Here is an 18,536-nt window from a genome sequence, read left to right on the forward strand (position 1 = left end):
TATGCAGCCAAGAATTGATCGCAGGATCTTAAACTCGAAAATGCCAAGAGCGCGTCGGCCGATCTCTTTCAACGTCCAAGTTTTGTGCGGAGTTGTAGGCTACGGGATATCAGCTGGCTCCGTAATCCGCAGAAGGCCCTGTTGGCAGCCGCTATCCGCCTTTTTACTTCACGGCTCACAACGTTCTCACATGTCACTAACGTACCAAGGTATACAAATTCGTCGACCACTTCAAAAGTATCTCTATCGGACTCACCACTCCAGCTCCAACACCCGAAGGGCTAGCACGCTCTCTACCAGCCAACATATACCGTGACCGCACCTAATTTTGCGCAGCTCCTAATTCTGCGCAATTTTCTTTATAGAAGTATTTTTTAGCATTGTGCATAACTATGATCATTGCGTTATTTTTTTATATATGTCTGTTGAATATTACGCCGTTATTCACAAACGGGCCATAATATTTGAGAGCGAAATAATTTAACGTGAAACATAAAGTATTTTTTATGGCAAAAAACATCGTCGTTAGCAGCAACGGTAAGATTATCCTTCTAAAAAATTAACAAATTTAGGATCGAAATTCTTTGCAATGATCAAATTAGGAGCAAACATGCGCAGAATTAGGAACATGGACAAGAAAGTGCGCAGAATTAGGCACCGTGGATAAGTTTACAAAACGAAAAATATACTCAATTGTTAGTCTACTTATAATTCCTATATTTTTTACCAGATATTATAGATCGTAGCACTACACGTTGCTGCTATCTACGTTGTTAATTTAAATCTAGAATACTTAGAATAGCGGAAGAATCATAACAATGTCTTAACTGCGCAGAATATGGTACGTTCACGGTACTTTGTTTTGGTAGAATTTATGATAAGCCCTATCCTCGCAGCTTCCTCCTTGAAATACGTGTACGCTTCTTCCACAACCCTACGATTAACACCGATGATATCGATGTCGTCCGCGAACCTTAGGAGCATATGAGATTTCGTGATGATGGTATCGCTTCTCTGCACGCCTGCCCTTCGAATAGCACCTTCCAATGCAATATTGAACAGCAAATTCGATAGTCCGTCACCTTGCTTCAAACCATCTAACGTCACAAACCAGTCCGATCCTAACGGTTGATTTTGAACCATCAAGGGTAGCACGTATCAGCCTAATCAGTTTTGCTGGAAAACCATGTTCAAGAATCAAGAATAATCTACCACAGCTCGTTTCATTTAACTGAATCGTACACCCCCTTGAAGTCTATAAATAAATGGTGAGTTTGCAAGTTGAATTCCCGGAATTTATCGAGGATCAGTCGCAAGGTGAACATTTGGTCCGTCGTGGAGCGTCCCCCTCGAAAACCACACTGGTATTCGCCAACAAAGGTTTCCTGCAACGACCTCAGTCTGAGAAACAGGATGCGGAGAGAATTTTGTATGCAGAATTGAGGAGAGTAATGCTTCGATAATTGTCAATGGCCCTTTTTGTGATTAGGGCATATGAGACCTTCCAGCTAGTCCGTAGGTAATTCTTTCTCAGTCCATACCTTTAGTATAACCGGATGGATTGCAATACAGCCGTTCGCTCCCGACTTTTAAAAGTACGGCGGGGATGCCGTCCTTTCCAGCTGCTTTGCCGTTTTTCAGATCTCTCGCTGCTTGCCTAACCTCGTCCAAAGCTGGTGGTTCCACATCTTGTCCATCATCCTCAATCGTTATCCTGTTTCTGTTGACCGCTTCATCTTGGTCACCATTCAACAATGCTTCGAAATGTTGCTTCTAACGCCTAGCCACCTCCGATCTTTCGGTAATCAGGTTCCCCTCCATGTCGTTACACATAACAGGAGTTGACTCGGTCCGATTCCTGATTCCGTTGATCGCATTAAAGAAGCTACTCGTATCGTGCCTCTCGAAGCAATTCTCCGCCTCCGCAAGAACGCGATCCCATTGCTGACGTTTCTTAGGACGGTGAAGTCTCTTTTCGGCAGCTCTAGCATCTCGGTATCTATCTCTGCTCTGGCGCGTCACAGATACAGCCAATAAGTGACTTCTGGCTCGATTCTTCTCATCAATCAATCGCTGGCACTCTGCGTCAAACCACTCACTGGAAGTGGCTGCAGCAGTATTATCCAGCACTTCCCGCACTGTAGTACTGATCGCGTCGTGCATGTGTCTCCACTGTTTGTTCAGGTTCTTTCCGAGATGTTCAAAGATCCGCTCATCAGTTTTCCGAGAGTACTCTAAGGAGTAAGTTACTAACTCTGAATTTCAGAAGTACTATCTTTTTACTAAATACTATATGAATTCGTTTAACGAAAGCTCGGCCTCGCCTGATCAAGTCGTCATTGCCATCAACGATTGGCCTAGTGCTGTCTTTGAGTTCCGCCTATTTCACATTAGTAAACGCATCTTCATGTACGCTCAGCAGCTTGCATTCCAGGTGTTGTGTTGTATTGTTCGTTAAGGTACGTTTAGACTGGGCAATTTTTTGGCAACATGTGGAATGCAACATGCGGAATGCGACATGTTGCTAAACGTTGCTTCTGTCGCCACCTGAATACTTGTGATACGTTGCTATAGTTACATCGAAACATCGGGCAACAGTTTGAAAAAAGTTGTTGCCAATCTAAACGCACGTTTAGTTTGCTCAGTTCTTGAGTTTAGTAGTGTGGTATAGTGCCCGTACCAAGCGTATAGGATTGCTAGATTCGAAAAAGTAACGGGCGGCAACTAAAATTTTGGAGAGAAATAGGATTGTATTAATTAGTATTAATTGTTTAGTTTTTGCTTACCAAGTGGCCAGAATGGTGTCAAAACAGGAAGCATTTTGCGATCCCGTTGTACACTTATATAAATTCCACAAAGGTCTCGGGAAAAAGTATACGGTACAACATTTTAAAAGCGAAAATGTAGCGGCTACGACTATTTGTTATATCATAAGATCCCCAAGCTACTCGCAAGCAAGGTAGTGGAAGATCACCCAAAATTATGGACGTAGAAGGACTCCGTTCTCTTTCTCGTGCCTCCACTTCAATAATAAGGATTCCGTGAGCCAACGGAATGCCACAATAAAGTTCAACTGTTCCCACCAGTATATCTGCAAAACATTGAAAAGAGTCGGAATAAAGTACCGAAAGAAGACAAGAGCCCCGGAATACACTAAGGGACAAATTTGCCGCTGGTTGATAAAAACTTATTCCAGAAAATGCTTTCTTTTGGACAACGAAAAATACTTCCCTCTTTCGAAGACGCACACTCCTGGAAAAAAATCGATACTATTATATTTCTACTGCATTTCCGAACGTAAAATACAAGTTTAATAAGTTTAAGTTTAATTGGTAGCTACGCTGAACACTTAATTGTGCACGCTGAAAAAATTCTTTTATAAAAAAACTTATTTATCTAAAGACGGTAAACATTATTTGCTCTCGGGGGATGTTTTTCACTATGTTGTTCTAAAGCAACATTGCGCATTTAAGGGTTAACAAGTAGTAGTTGTGACTCCTACCTTTTGTCCAATGCTGGAAGGTGCATGGGTCGGACCAAGCTATAATCTGAGACTATAACCGGATTTGAACCCACAGCATCCGCCAGCGCATGTGGCTCGTTGGTACCCGTATACCTTTGAACCGTAGAGGCGCTGGAGTCCACATTTACGTGAATTCAAGATAGTTCGCACGCTTACTAATGCGTTTACGTGAAAATCAGATAGATGTTATGATTTTTTCCAATAACAATCAACCTAACTCCCTGTAGAGATGTTTACGTGATTTTCCTCGTGGAAAGGACGTGTGAATTATTTTGAGGGTATGATCATGATTTGTAGAAAACTGTTCTAAACACATTTTTCACTAGGACAGGACGTGACACGTTGTATCGAAAAAGAGCCAATGGTTGTCAAAAAAGGACCAGCTTCCTGATTGGCTGATTTCTAGCGTGCAGCTAGAGAAGCTAGATTCTCTAGAGAAGCGCAAAAGTGTTGCTGGAAACCATAGCAAACATCGAAACTATCAATTTTTTCATGTTCCTAGGTTTTTCCCAGGAATTTGTTTATCATGGCGTATTGAAATAAAACAAACTAATTGAAACGTTATTTGGTCTGATTGGATCTACTTTTGTATAATTCTGTAATCAACTAAGACAAGTGGCTATTTGTCAAAAACCGCAGTGAAAATTTAAACATTCTTGGAAACACTTCGTTGTCGTAATAAATTTTGAAAGGGAGCCACCAAAACAAAAAAAGAAATCAATGAAGAATGAGAAGCCGTTCAAAACAAAAATTCGTATGTCGCTCTGAAGCTCCAAAGCGTTTCCAAAATGGGGCCTCACCAAAAATTAAGCTCAATTAAGACAATTTCGCAATATCTTACCCTGATGTTAGGGTCATATTACTGTAATTTTCACTTGAAGTTCTAACAATAAAGATGAAAATAATTGGTCTCCTCTTTATCCCGCTTAATCCATAATATGCCACCATTTATTTCTGATATTGAATGCTGATCATTTTCCCTATCTTTTCCCCGACAGGTACTGGTGAATCTGGTAAATCCACATTCATCAAACAGATGCGTATTATCCACGGTAGCGGTTACTCGGACGAAGACAAGCGTGGCTTTATCAAACTAGTATACCAAAATATTTTCATGGCAATGCAGTCGATGATTCGAGCGATGGACCTGCTAAAAATACAGTACAGCGATCCAGCGAATATCGTAAGCATCGGAGTGAGCGAAATGCGCCCTAAGGGCCCAATCCTAACCTGACTGCTAACGATGTGTCATTTTTCCGTTTTAGGAACATGCGGAGCTGATACGAAGTGTAGACTTCGAAACAGTGACCACGTTTGAACCGCCATATGTTCAAGCAATCAAGGATCTATGGGCTGAAGCCGGCATCCAGGAGTGCTACGACAGGAGGAGAGAGTACCAGCTAACGGATTCAGCTAAATAGTACGTAAAATTTTTGTTCCAATTTTGCTTCAAGCTAGTGCTTGAAAGATGGTTTTCTCTCGGTAAATTATTCGGCACAATCCGTAGTCATTTTTCAGTACTCCGATTTACCACAGATTTCTTTCAGCACATTAGAGTTTACGTAATATTAAGATTTTTAACGATTGTTTCGTTTGTCTAAAATTTCATCCCGCCAACTACACAAATGAATGCAAAATGCAGTTACCTTATGGAAATTGACCGTGTAGCGGCGCCCAACTATCTTCCAACGGAACAAGATATTCTGAGAGTGCGTGTGCCCACGACGGGAATTATCGAGTATCCTTTCGATCTGGAGGAGATTCGGTTTAGGTACCCATAAATGCACTCTAGACGATTTCGAGCTGGCTTGCCTATCGAAGATCGTCTCTGTTTTAATTTCAGGCGAATGTTAGCTTTTCTGTTTATTGTTTTGCCTGTGAATTTGTTCAACTAATTGTTTACTAATATAATCAGTTATGTGTCCACAGCATGGCAATTTTTAATGTTTGTTTGCCGGTCAATGTAACCGTTCAATCTAATCGTACTAAATTTTTTCTCGTTTTTAATTTTTCATCCCCATTCTAATCACTTCCTGCTCAGAATGAAGTGAAGTTGCACGCAATATTTTTTTTTTATATTCATCAGTTTAGTTTGATCGTCATTGGGCAATTGTTTCTTTACATATGCGTGAGGCTTATGTTTGTTGGCAGGATTTTTCCAAGGGTGTTCACTGTTGCGCTTTCAGCACTAACGGTCATTATACAAATTGCCTAATATAAATATTGATGCAATCAATAGCACCAATTTATGCTTATTTTCATTTTCTTAACTGTTAGAATTCTTCGTGCCATCAGGTTAATATCTAACCGTTACATCAGACATATTGTTCTCATACCGTTCGTGTTTCGATAGTATCTATGGCTCACGTGGACGGATGCATGCATATCGATCTTCACTCACATCGCGTTAAATCAATGTGCTTTCAGTAATCATCAGCTTCAGGCAACTTCTCGCGTTTCGGAACGACGACGGGCGCGGGTGTATGTATGTGTGTTTGTTTGTTTGCGTGTCTGCAGTGGTCATGAGCCAGTCACTCACTCTGTATGTGGATGTTTTCTGCCGTGTAGTACGCTTGTTGTTGAATCGATCTTTACTGCTGCTCTGATTAGTGGGCAGCACACGATCGCGCTTCCAAGAAAATGTTTCGGCCGCCCTTTGATCTTCGATTTGCAACAGCGAGGATCGGCGTGCGCTGTTGCTTGTCACGTGATTTTATTATGGTAGCGAAAAGCCTCGGGTTCACTTTTCGCTTCTTCGGCAGTGTGTTTTGTCGGCAATTAACATGATATGACACTTGCTGGTAATAGCGTTAATCCTGCAAAATTTTACAATACCGTCAGCTGAGGGTATTTTTTACTTGGTGTAATTTTGCATTTTACCATTGTTTAGGACACTTAAGAACTTCAATATTTTTCCGGTTTTATAAACAACGTGCGCGATAGTTGATATATTGAACAACAGTCATTTATTCTCTGTCGATTTTATGAAGAAAAGCCGTTGAGTGGTCTACAGCACAAAAAATTATTGAAAAAAATTTACTCACATTTTGTTTATATTTAGTGCTGTTAAAAAATATTTTGCTTAACATTTTTGTTCTTTTTTGGCATTGGGTTATTACTAGGTCATTTAAATAAAAGAGTTCGCTCGATCTTGGTGTCAGAAAGAGTGAAATGTTGCATGTTGCACCATTTTGTTGAAATAGGTTATCGCAATCCTATCATTTTCATCAACTTTTGGAAAGAAAAAATTAGTTATCATTTCGCGGTAGCGCTGTCCATTGACGATAATGGTAACGATGGTTTTCTTCATTTAACTTCAACTGAATTTAAAAGTTCTTTTATTTTGCACAACTCTTGTGTACTTGTTCGATTTTGAAAATTTTTAGACCCGTTTAATTTAACCCGTAGGTTTCTCCTTCTCGTCTTAGAGTCGTCCCAGAAATCTTTCTTTGACTTGAGATATCGCTTTAAAAACTCCCAACTTTTGAACTTTTAACCGATTCTAATCATTTTGAGGCCAAATGGGAGGCAAGGGATGTTTTTATACAGACATACAATTTTTATTAAACACAAATAAATGGCGTTAGTGACTTTAAATTTGGCTGTATTCCAATAATAATTATTTGCTATTTTTATTATTTGAATATGGCTGCATCGGCTGGCTCGGAAGGCGTCGAATTTCCGACCACTGTTTACAGCAATGGCGGCCGTGGGCCGTGCCCAATGTTGTCTTTCCAAGGTATCGGTGTAGACCAACGAATTCACATAGACACGAAAAAAAGCCCTAACGGTAATAAATCGCATGATCTTGGATGCCAATTTATGGAACCTTTATATGAAATTATTCTTTCTCCGGACTCCTATTTAAATAAATCGTGGTAAATTGCATCGTCTTGTTGAAACCAAATCTGCTCCACATTAAAGGCATTCAATCGTCGTATAAAAAACGGGTGATCGGATCGGGTGATGAACTGTTACGTTCTGGATAAGTATATAGCTGACAACGAAGCGGATTTTCTTGCTTGAAATATCCACTTTCTCGCAAAACATTTGCAAACCAAAACGATTCTCTCGTGAATGTTTAAAGTGTTGTGTAAAAAATCTCAGATTCCAAGAACCAAATGTAAATTTTCTTTGTAGCTTTCGTCTTGACACCACGCAGGAACGAAGATTTTCAATATTTTTGTAATTATAAAACAATGTATAATCCAATGTTTTTACTGGCAAACTCAATAAAATACTCTTCATTTAATGTTAAATGATTTTGATCAAAATCTGCTCCATGATTGAAAAGCTATAAATTCTTAAGCAAGATATCAAGAAAATAATGATGGTTTTTGGAAGCAACTCAAGCACCCTAAGCCAAAAAGTATTCAAGATCTGAGCGAAATCGCACGCTTTCAAAATTCAATTGAGTGTTCTTTTGGTGGAATTGCTGAATTATCTATGTATGTATTACTAAATTATCTAAATATTGAATATTGAAATTTAATTTTATTTGGCAAAACCCCACTTATACTTCATTCCAACATGTAGCAAAGCTGAATATGAAAAAAAGCAAAGCCTTGGACTTAAACGTCTTTCTAAGACTTGACCCTTCTTTATCGACAGACTTCACAGCCGGCTGTTAGAGTACAGGACAATTACGGGGCTAGTGCAACAACACTACTTACTCTATCTAGCAGCACGGCCTAGCCGAGATTCGATCATACGACGACTGGCTTGTTAAACCAGTACAAGCTGAATATGGATAATACATAATATAGGCCTGAAGTTAATCTTCACGTAGCTTTTATCTATTGTATTGTATCTGGAAGTGTTCACGGAGTTAACGAATGCGGATGAATGTTGCATTGCTCTGCCAAGGGGACCGATTTGGGCCTAACAAGTGTTATCTTAAAGTCACTGAATTGCACAGGAAGTCGCTGCCAAATTTTAACCTTATCGCGATGTATTGTTAGATACATTTTAGGAGCTATAGAAATAGTAAAATACGGTGCAGGCCTGCATCTTGCATATGGAAGAGAAGCTGCATGCCAATGAAGTCCCGATTCAATTAATACTTTTATTTATTTCTCTCGGAGTGTGCGTGTGGTGCGCGTTTTCTGTTTTTTTAGCTTCTAGCCATCAAGATCATACTAGTAGGAGCGATCAGATTCAGATTCATTGACATCACTGCTTGTAAGCAGCGACAAATACTTTGTCGCGATCTGTACGGATAATGATAAATCTCATGTCAGATCATGTTCATTGCATGATTGCGTTGAGAAATATAACAGATCCAGACGATTGGTAGTGTGCAGCGTATGAATCTCTATACAAATAACATGAGTAACATTTTTTCTCGCAGTTAGGTAAGATGTAACACTGTGGTCGACTGCAGAAACTGTTTAGAGAACAAAATCTTGTGATCAATGCATAAGATTCACTGTTTGTCATGATCTGTACGGACCGTGATCTGTGCGTACGGTATTTCGAAAAGTCAAATTGTTACCTTTCAGGGCATATATTAGTCATTTTTTACCGTCGGATTCCTTCAGGAACACAGCAGAAATCCTATTCTCAGTATGCCGAGGATTCCTATTTCTTAGTAAAGAAGTATCCCGGAGATTACAGCTATTGGACAACAATCTTTGTTCCATTAGTAAGTCATTCTGTATAGATCTTCCGCTCATAGACGACGAACACGATCCTATGCGTTCCCCACAGACTTTGAGCGAATCTTTTTTTATTCGTTTGTACGTACAATTTAAAAGAGCTACGTTAAATTCAAAAGAAATATGACTGTTTTGTAGGACTTTTGTGTGATTTCGATCTCCGATTTCCACAGATATTGTATGATACTTGGATATGGTAGTTTAAATCTTAGTTTATCCAGCTTAGCTATTATTGTTTGGTGATTGATTTTGTCAAGGATTGAGGAGGAACCAGTATATTTGGCGACCACTTGCAGTTGTGTTTGTAAAGAATGGGTAATGGAAAGACGTATACAAGATCTAATTAGTACGTGAGATCTTCGCTATGAAACCATGTTGAGAGATGAATATATAATTTCAGCAATTATGAAGTCAACAATGTTGGTGTTTCAAGTCCTTAGGAGGAAGCACTTAAGACGTTTCTTAAATATGTATAACTAATTTTTGAAGACAACGTAGATCCGCTACATACAGATTCAAGATTAAAAAACTGATCGACTGAGATTAGCGAGTGTGACAGTAGTATTTGAGTTATTATCAATCGAAGTTTGAAAATATTTTTTTATGTTCGTTTTGTATCGTCACATGGTTTACCTAATATTTACCTTCATAGTTATTACACCCGTTCTGTTTCTTGAATAATTCAAACAATACGTCGTATGATGTGCAGACCTAACCAGCTGTTGAAGAATTTATTGTTGAATGTTGATAAGAAATAAACTCGCACAAATCAACCAGATACATGACCCTTGACATGAAAAACGCGAAGTCTTGGGTTACAAACCTTTTTAAGACTTGACCCTTTTTTATCGACATACTTCGCAGCCGATTAATTGGAGTACAGGACAATTACGGGGCTGGTGCAACAATCCTACTGACTCTAGCACCGCCCAGTCGAGATTCAAACATATGAATAGCTCGTACCACTGAGCTAACTGGGTAGTCCAGCTTCTTGACATGTACAATGTCTTTAAATACCGTGTTTATATCATTTGATTTGGTCTGAAATCGATTACGCTTAATTGCATCTTGATAAAAAAGTCGTATTCTACAATACCGTTATTTCCTTCTCGTACAAAACTACCACCCTTAGTTACCTAAGCGATCTGGCGCGCATTGAAGCCGAAGAGTACCTCCCAACCGAGCAGGATATTCTCAGAGCTCGAGCGCCGACCACTGGAATCCTAGAGTATCCATTCGATTTGGATAGCATTATCTTTAGGTATGCGTGCCGTTCGGTCACTATTTATGCTGCTGATGCTATCCTTCTGCGTAGCTGCTATCTATCAGATACAGTAGTATCATCGCTAGTATTGTACAGTACTGTCCCTATTGGTTGGTGGAAGCCGGTTCGTCTCAGCTTTTAAATTCCAGGCTAGCGGAACGTTTTCTTTTATCACGTTGTTTGTCAAACAGCGAATCAAATGGCTTTTGTATTGATGCTTCTTGGTTTAAGTCGAGCGCGTGGCTGGAGGGTGGTGTTACCCGTTGTTTTCATTCTATGTCATTGGTGCGCTTCCGGTGAAAATCTGGATTACATAGAATCATCCAACTCATTAGACATATGCTGATAACCGGTATTGCTGTATCCCACGTAACCAACATCACACATTCCGTTACTAATTATATGTCCAGTAGTCCTAGGTTTCATCATGTTTTCTGTACTAATATTTTCGTATGTGTGCGTGTATAACTTGATTTTCTCGCTTGATTTTCATTGTGGTAAAATTTTGTGGAAGAATATTAATAACATAGTTTCCTTTATCATTTTTCACCGAAACTCTAAAATAGAATGGTCGACGTCGGCGGACAAAGATCTGAAAGAAGGAAATGGATTCACTGCTTCGAAAATGTGACATCGATTATCTTCTTAGTGGCGCTGTCCGAGTACGATCAGATTCTGTTTGAATCGGAAAATGAGGTGAGTTTTCGACTTTAAGTACGCTGAATCCATAATTGATTAAAAACAATCTTTTCAGAATCGTATGGAGGAGTCAAAAGCTTTATTTAAGACTATCATCACGTATCCATGGTTCCAGCACTCGTCGGTGATTTTGTTCTTAAACAAGAAGGATTTGCTGGAGGAGAAAATTATGTATTCGCATTTGGTAGACTACTTTCCAGAGTACGATGGTAAGTGTTTCCCTCCGGTATGATTCATTTTCTGTTGATTTTGTTAACGTTGAGATACTGGCAACACAACAATTCAAGGACCGAAGCAAGACGATGTTAAAGCACGAGAGTTTATTTTAAAAGGTTACTTAAAGGAGAATCCAGATCCGGACAGAATGTGCTATTCACATTTCACATGTGCTACAGGTTAAATAGTTTCATTTCTTAGCTAGGGTGCTTTTAACTATACGCGCTAGAGTATTGTGCGATTTAGGTTAATTTCTTCAGTGTAATTTAAGCTATACCCCTCTTGTTCCCCTTACCAGAAACATGTATCAAAACCATCTCTCGTTCCCTTTACCTATTTCGCTTGCAGGACCACAAAGAGACGCAATAGCTGCCAGAGAATTTATACTCCGTATGTTTGTAGACTTGAATCCAGATTCGGAGAAGATAATCTATTCGCATTTCACATGCGCAACCGGTAAGCTAGTTTTTCCCGGCTAATAGCCAAAACAAAAAGAAATCCTGCATCCTCTCATCAATTTACGTATTTATACTGCTTTAGTTACTCTATCAGTTGGGATTAGTTTTAGAGCTTAGCGGTAATAGTAATTTGAGTATCAGTTTTCGCATGATCTATTTTGAATAACCGATTTTACTTTTCTTTTTTTTGCAATTTTCGATGTACTCTGGGGATGTTGGTATCATCGCAATAACGACAGACACGGAAAACATTAAGCTTGTGTTCTGTGCCGTCAAGGATACGATTATGCAAACTGCTCTTAAAGAATTTAATTTGGCTTAAATGTTCCATTATTTTTTGCTGTGTACTTCGTTGGTTATTCGCGCAATATCGCGCAGCAGTTCATTCTCATTCAATTTTTCACAGATAAAAAGGATAAGTTACTATCGTATTTCAAATTCACGCCACCTCTATTGTCAATAAAGATTATGTGTTATATGCATGTCGTCAATTATTGTTTTCACATCCTACTAACATTCTACATTCTTAACATTTGCACTAAATAGGTAAACGAAAAGTGTATTTTCACTCTGCTTAATTGAATATAATTGTTTTAATTTAAAAATCATTGTGAAGATGCATTTTTCTCCACTGGTATCAGGAAGAAACCTCTACAAAAATTTTATTTCCAATCCCTTTTTTTAAAACCTGGGGTGTGTCACAAATCCGCCCGCAGATACTGAAAACATTAGGTTTGTGTTCGCTGCCGTAAAGGATACGATACTGCAGTCCAATCTAAAGGAGTACAACTTGGTTTGAACTACAACGTCGTCTTCGTCATGGTCATCATGTTCCCACCATGGCCGCTATCGGATTATCGCCTTTACTCTTTTCCTAGTATGAGCAGCAACAGCAGCGCAGCCGTAGCCAGTAGTGTTGTGTAACAGTAGTGACAGTAGCCGACAGCAATGTTTACCACCTCTTCTTCACTTCAAAACCTTTTCAACCAGCAACGAACATCCGGATGTGGGCTCGATCACCATTCAACACGCACTCGTTGCTGTGAGAACTTCGTTGCCAAATTGATCACAACATCCTCATCAACATCCGCCGAAGGGAAAGGAATTAGAGCGTAGGAAACTAAAAACATTCGATTGCTGCCAAAGTGGTTGGAAGAGAACTCTAACGCTACTCTTATACTGTACAGAAAATACTAGAAACGAATCGCTAGGGGAAAGCTACCACATATTACCGAAAGACAAATATATTCGCACACAGTTTAAATCCAAATAGTTCCAATCGTTCAAAACTGTGGTATTTAACTGGTTATGGATGAAACTTTCATTGCTGACCCGAACGAGTGTAATTTGAATGTAGTGAAAATTGAGATTACGCCATAACTTGCCAGATTTTTGTACTTCCCGAGACTAATTTCGCTCTATCAAAACATTACACCCCATGCTTGAAAAAGAAAACACGGGAGGTTAATGCGATCTAATCAAATGAAAGTTTCCCTTCGTACGCTAAAACCAGTTATATTATTAGTCACTTCTAGCGAGAGAACGATAAAGCGTGACACAATTTAATCGTTTTGCTTTATTCTGCACTGACGACAAACAAACTTTTGGGAATAAAGTAAAAGTAGTTTTTGTGCATTTCTTTATACTGATAGGAAAAAAAAAACAATTTAGGTACAAGAAAAAAGAGCAAAACTTCAGAAAACAGGTGGGATCATGCTAAAACAAACATAAACAAGCACACAATGCAGGCACATAATATTGTAACCGAAACGTTAGTTTTTCTTTTTGCGTCCTCTCGTTTTGTTATTAATCTTTGTTTTTTTTCACTTACTTATCGTTTTATCCGAGGATTGCTGAAGCATACGCGCAGTCAGCTGTTTTTTTAATAATGGCTTAGATCATATTTATTTAACTTCTCTTTTAAATTAGAATATTAGTTTGTTGTACTATGAATTGTTTTCCCTGTATATTTCATTCTGTTTTGTCATGTTCGACATGCTCTGTTTTGTGTTCTACTGAATTGTCACGCAACACACGCAAACATACCGCGATAATTTAGCACTTTTTTGCAGCCACACAAAGCGCATGTAATGCGCGAGAAAAAATTATTAAGTAACAATCCGCACACCCACGCATTCACGCATACCTAATAGGTACACGAAACCGCATTAAACAATGGATGAATGTTTATATATTTATACATATACATAAAAGGAAAAATATACAAAAAGTAATACTATTTATTCAACAAAACAAATTTAGGATTATTTTGTCAACATATTGACTATCATCAATATTGAATGTATTCGGAAATGGTTGCGTTTTTAAAGGAGAATCGTATCTGTCGGTATAGGCCTTCGCGTTTTTTTCTGGCGGCGCTGAGAACCCCTCCGCAATCTGGAATTTCCATGCCGTTGAGGGCGCCCCGCGAAGGGCATCACACGACGGAAACCAAAAGTATCCTTTCAGTCCCAAAATTTAGTTGTAATTTTTACGTGAAAATAACTATGACTGTGAGATAAAATAATAATCATTTACACATACTGTACTTGTAATCAATACTAACGGTTTACATTGTTTTACTTTTTGTATTTTTCGTATGAAAATAGAGAAAAAAAATTAACCGTTATGCAATTCTGCAGGCTTCACCATTATTCAATGTACAATATTATTCGTAAACAAAAAAACTTATTTCATATCATTGACGTTTTCTTTTTTCTTATTGTTTCTTGTAGCAGTGTTTTATTTTTCATACGACGAATATAGTTTAATGTATATACATTTGTTATTGTGTTTTAGTTATTTTTATTTACATTTTCTTCGATTTTCTCGCGTTGTTTCGATTGAGATTTCGCTCATTATTTACAGCCGAAAGATCAATCTCCGGAGAAAGTTCAGTCAAATTCGTACTATCGATTTTTAGGAGCATCATATAAAAACGCACCGATAAGAAGTAAAACGAGATGGATAAGCTTAATTTGACCATTACATAAAGCCCATTTTAATGTGTACTATTATTAATAATTTTATACTTAACATTAATGGTATATAAATGAAATTAACCAATTCATATAACGCTTTCTTCTCGAGAAGGCGTAATAATGACCGTAGAGCAAAGCGAATGAGAAAGTGTACATATTTCCCAGAATTTCTGAGAACGTTTTATGAAATTACGAAAAGTTCGATCAGATCAGAACCCGTATAGACTACACACATCGGTGGCATGCTCTTCAGTTCTTTGATTGTGCATTGTGCGTTGTTGTTACCACAGAAAAAAAAATTGGATCCTACTTTAGGGGACGAAAAGCGCATAACTCGTATAATGCAAATAAAACAACAAACTCGTAAGTGAAGATAAAAATCGCATCACTCGCGTAACAGCGGTTTTCCCAAGAAAATGGAAACAAAAGATAGAATAAAGCGTCACATTCAATTGTTACCACACTACCCAACAGACAGAAACAATGAAAAAAGGATAGCCACTAAGTTGGCACCAGCAAATATCGACCGGATGCGCGTAGACATTTGCTTTTTCAATAAAAAAAACAAAATAAGGAAACTATTTATAGGGAAGTCATAGAGCAACGAAACAAGCTAAAAGTAATTGCAGAACACAGATCTTTTGCTCTATTTTGTACGACACGATGAAAACCCTTTCCGCGGTACGTAAAAATAAATGAAAAACAACATAGACTTTAGATAGTTAGATAAAGTAATTTTGATTGGCCCGAAGATACCATGAAACTTGTGATGGGTAAAAATTCAGGTTATCTTTTATGTTTTAATTTCTTCCTAACACGCGCAAAAGCAGCTGTCGATAAATTATCGACTAAAGCATTATTATTATTCAAACTCAAGCGGCTTGATTCAAAATTTAAAAAAAAATCATTTTTGCACAAAGTTATCTTCATTCAAAAACGCTAAAAGGCATCACTAAAGGTTGGTTCATAATTAGAAAAAGGAGCCAATGTTAAATTTTTCACACGATTCGTCAGTCAGTCAATATTAAAATGTTATTTTATAATAACTTTCCGTATCACCGTTTGGCTTTTGGTTTACTTCTTTTTTTCCTGCAGTCTCGTCCTTCCACTTTCAATTTCACGTACCAGTCGATCATCTTTTTTATTTATTACCTTCACGCATGGTTCATTTTTAACGCTTGTTTTCTACCGTGAGCGATCCCATTCTTTAGAAGAACGTTTTCAAATTGCGATACTATACACTGGACTGGAAGTCTAAAATAAAAACAACTTGAGTGAAAATGTCTTTTAGCATTGTGTGCCATTTTTTATTGAAAAATGAAATCTCCTCTCTTAAGCGTTCATTAAAAAGAAGTAGGTTGATTAAGAATCAATAATCTAACAAAAAAAAACTATAACATAAAAGCCATTTACCCGCAAAAGAAAATCTCTCCTTACTATTACTAATATACATTATGATTACCAAATTGACGAAGCAAAACTAACAGTGAGTAGCAGCTGTAAACATTTCAAGAACGACTAAATTGGGTATGTAAAAAGAGCAAAAATTAAAGAAAGCTTGCATAAAATGGTTTGACAAGAACAAATCACACTGCTATTGAAGCGGTGTTTTTTTTTAAACAACACTTTGGTAAACCATTTCCAGTGAAAGTCGGGAAAGTAACATAAAAGATCAACCAATACAAAAATCGAACACAAATTGAAAAAGAAAATACAATTCGTAGTTTTGTCGCTATGCTAGGGAGAACTCGCTAGATTCGAAGTCCCGCAGTCAAACCGCCCATTTGACTGCGGGACTTCGAAGTCGAGTTTCACAACGGTCGAAAAGCATGATTCTCAAGACTACCAACAGCTACCACCATTTATGACGTAGAACAAATATTCTACCCCGTATGCTGCGTGCAGATTAAAATATGCTAACGAAGCAGGAGAAGTCTAGTGATTCAATCTATTAATTGTACTACAATTCGAAACAAGCAACAGGCAGCAACTTAAATAACAAACAAATACTGATGACTACTGGACGGAACAGTACCTTTTAATGAACGGAGATATATACGACCAACATTCATGGAATGGAATATGGAATCGCAAATGAAATTGTTTTATTTAGCCATGAACGTAGCATAGTAAGAAAACCGTAAAAAACTAACACATCCTATTCTTTCATTGTTCATAGAGAAACAACACGAAATATTTCAAATTAACCATCGATTCCCTGAACGGAACATTCTAGCATGATACATTGTTATATGTTGTGAACTCAGTCGAGATAGCAGTCCACCGGATCATACTTACTTTGGCTCATGATTCCATAGTTTCCTCCAAACTAATCGGTCACCACCATTGAGAGGACAAACACACATGCCTACCAGAATGCAGAGGCAAACGAGATGCAGTTGCAATAAGTAGCGAACAGATTAAAAATTAATGGGGAAAACCAAATTATCCGACTTAAACGGTTCTCGCAGCATTATTCGCAAAGCGAGAAAGCACAGAAAAAAGGAAATAAGCAAACGAGGAAACAAAAACACATGCTCGAAATTGAGGATGCAAAAATGAGCAAAACAAAAAATTCAAAAGTCCTTTCTTGATATAATAAATAAACATTAAATTAATCTATGATATGGAAAACACTACAAAATAAATATATATTTATGTTTTTAATTATATTTAAACACAACAAAAGGAAGAACACACAAAAAAGGAAAAGAAAAATGAGAAATGTGGAAGTGCAGAATAAAATAATTATTATAAAAAATGAGTAAAATAATTATAAATAATATAATATAATTGTGTAAACTAATGGCTGGAATTTATAAGAAACTAAATATATAATAAAAATAATAGAAAAATAAATATCCTTAGGCACACTAATTGCGCTTGCCATATCCGAACGCTCTATTGTGTATGGACGCGAAGTGAACTAGTTAAAGTTCAAGCGTGTAATCGACCTTCTCGGATTTGAACCGAATTTGGGCAGTTTGTTAACTTTAAGTCAAAAAGTAAAAAAATCCAAGTTTCGGTTAGACCTCCTCTTTCTTGAGTTGAGCGTCTCGACACACGCAAGTCGGCTCCAACCTGATCGAGCCATCTAGCACTTTGGGCTCCTCTATCTCTGGTGTCGGTGAGGTTATTGAAGAGAACGGATTTCATCGCGTAGTCGCCCGGTATTTTTGCGACGTGGTCGACCAACCGTAGCACTATGGGGGATTTCCATACAAGCAGGCGGACAAAAATATTTTCGAATTTTTTCTAGGATTTTTGACGTTTTTCTAGTTGATATGATTAAAATATGTTGTTAGAGTACATTTGCAAACATTTCACGAACATATTTTGAAAAGGGTTTAACTGTTTACCTTTGTCGTATGTGAAAAACTAATATGGGTCATTCCATCTCAAACGTTTGGATTCGACCATCAGCGATTTCAACCAAAGTTGGCATAATTGTTCATTCCGACCTCACAACCAATTTCCCGAAGTTATACGCCGATTGATCAATTCCCCTAGCAGTGGCGCTGCTTACTTTTTTACAGATTTTCAAAAAAAGTCATTTTTCGGGCTTAAATATCTCTGCAACAGATTGATGTGAAGACATGCCAATATACTTTTTCTATGGGTTTTTGACCGCGCAATCGAGTGATGTTATCAGTTTTTATCTAATTTGTCAAGATCATACATATTTTTGCAATTTAAAACCAAAAATGCGAATATCTCAAACCCCCCCCCCCCCCCAAT

At 37.9% G+C, this 18,536-nt stretch overlaps 1 protein-coding gene across 7 annotated transcripts in view; it reads left to right on the forward strand.

Moving 5' to 3' along the window:
- LOC128738377 (guanine nucleotide-binding protein G(q) subunit alpha) overlaps positions 1 to 17,617 on the forward strand; it is a 47,808-nt gene extending 30,191 nt beyond the window's left edge. For 6 of the 7 annotated variants that reach the window (XM_053833450.1, XM_053833448.1, XM_053833452.1 and 3 more), the window contains exons 3-9: positions 4,522 to 4,706; positions 4,789 to 4,943; positions 5,166 to 5,294; positions 11,011 to 11,140; positions 11,199 to 11,352; positions 11,708 to 11,815; positions 12,534 to 17,617. In XM_053833450.1, the coding sequence (XP_053689425.1) occupies positions 4,522 to 4,706; positions 4,789 to 4,943; positions 5,166 to 5,294; positions 11,011 to 11,140; positions 11,199 to 11,352; positions 11,708 to 11,815; positions 12,534 to 12,616 (944 nt within the window). In that variant the 3' untranslated portion in view covers positions 12,617 to 17,617. Of the gene's footprint in view, positions 1 to 4,521; positions 4,707 to 4,788; positions 4,944 to 5,165; positions 5,295 to 10,312; positions 10,442 to 11,010; positions 11,141 to 11,198; positions 11,353 to 11,707; positions 11,816 to 12,533 lie in introns of all 7 variants that reach the window. The other variant, XM_053833449.1, reaches the window with a different exon arrangement.
- Positions 17,618 to 18,536: the final 919 nt, after the last annotated feature.

This window comes from Sabethes cyaneus, chromosome 2, assembly GCF_943734655.1.
Source record: "Sabethes cyaneus chromosome 2, idSabCyanKW18_F2, whole genome shotgun sequence".
NCBI lineage: Eukaryota > Metazoa > Arthropoda > Insecta > Diptera > Culicidae > Sabethes > Sabethes cyaneus.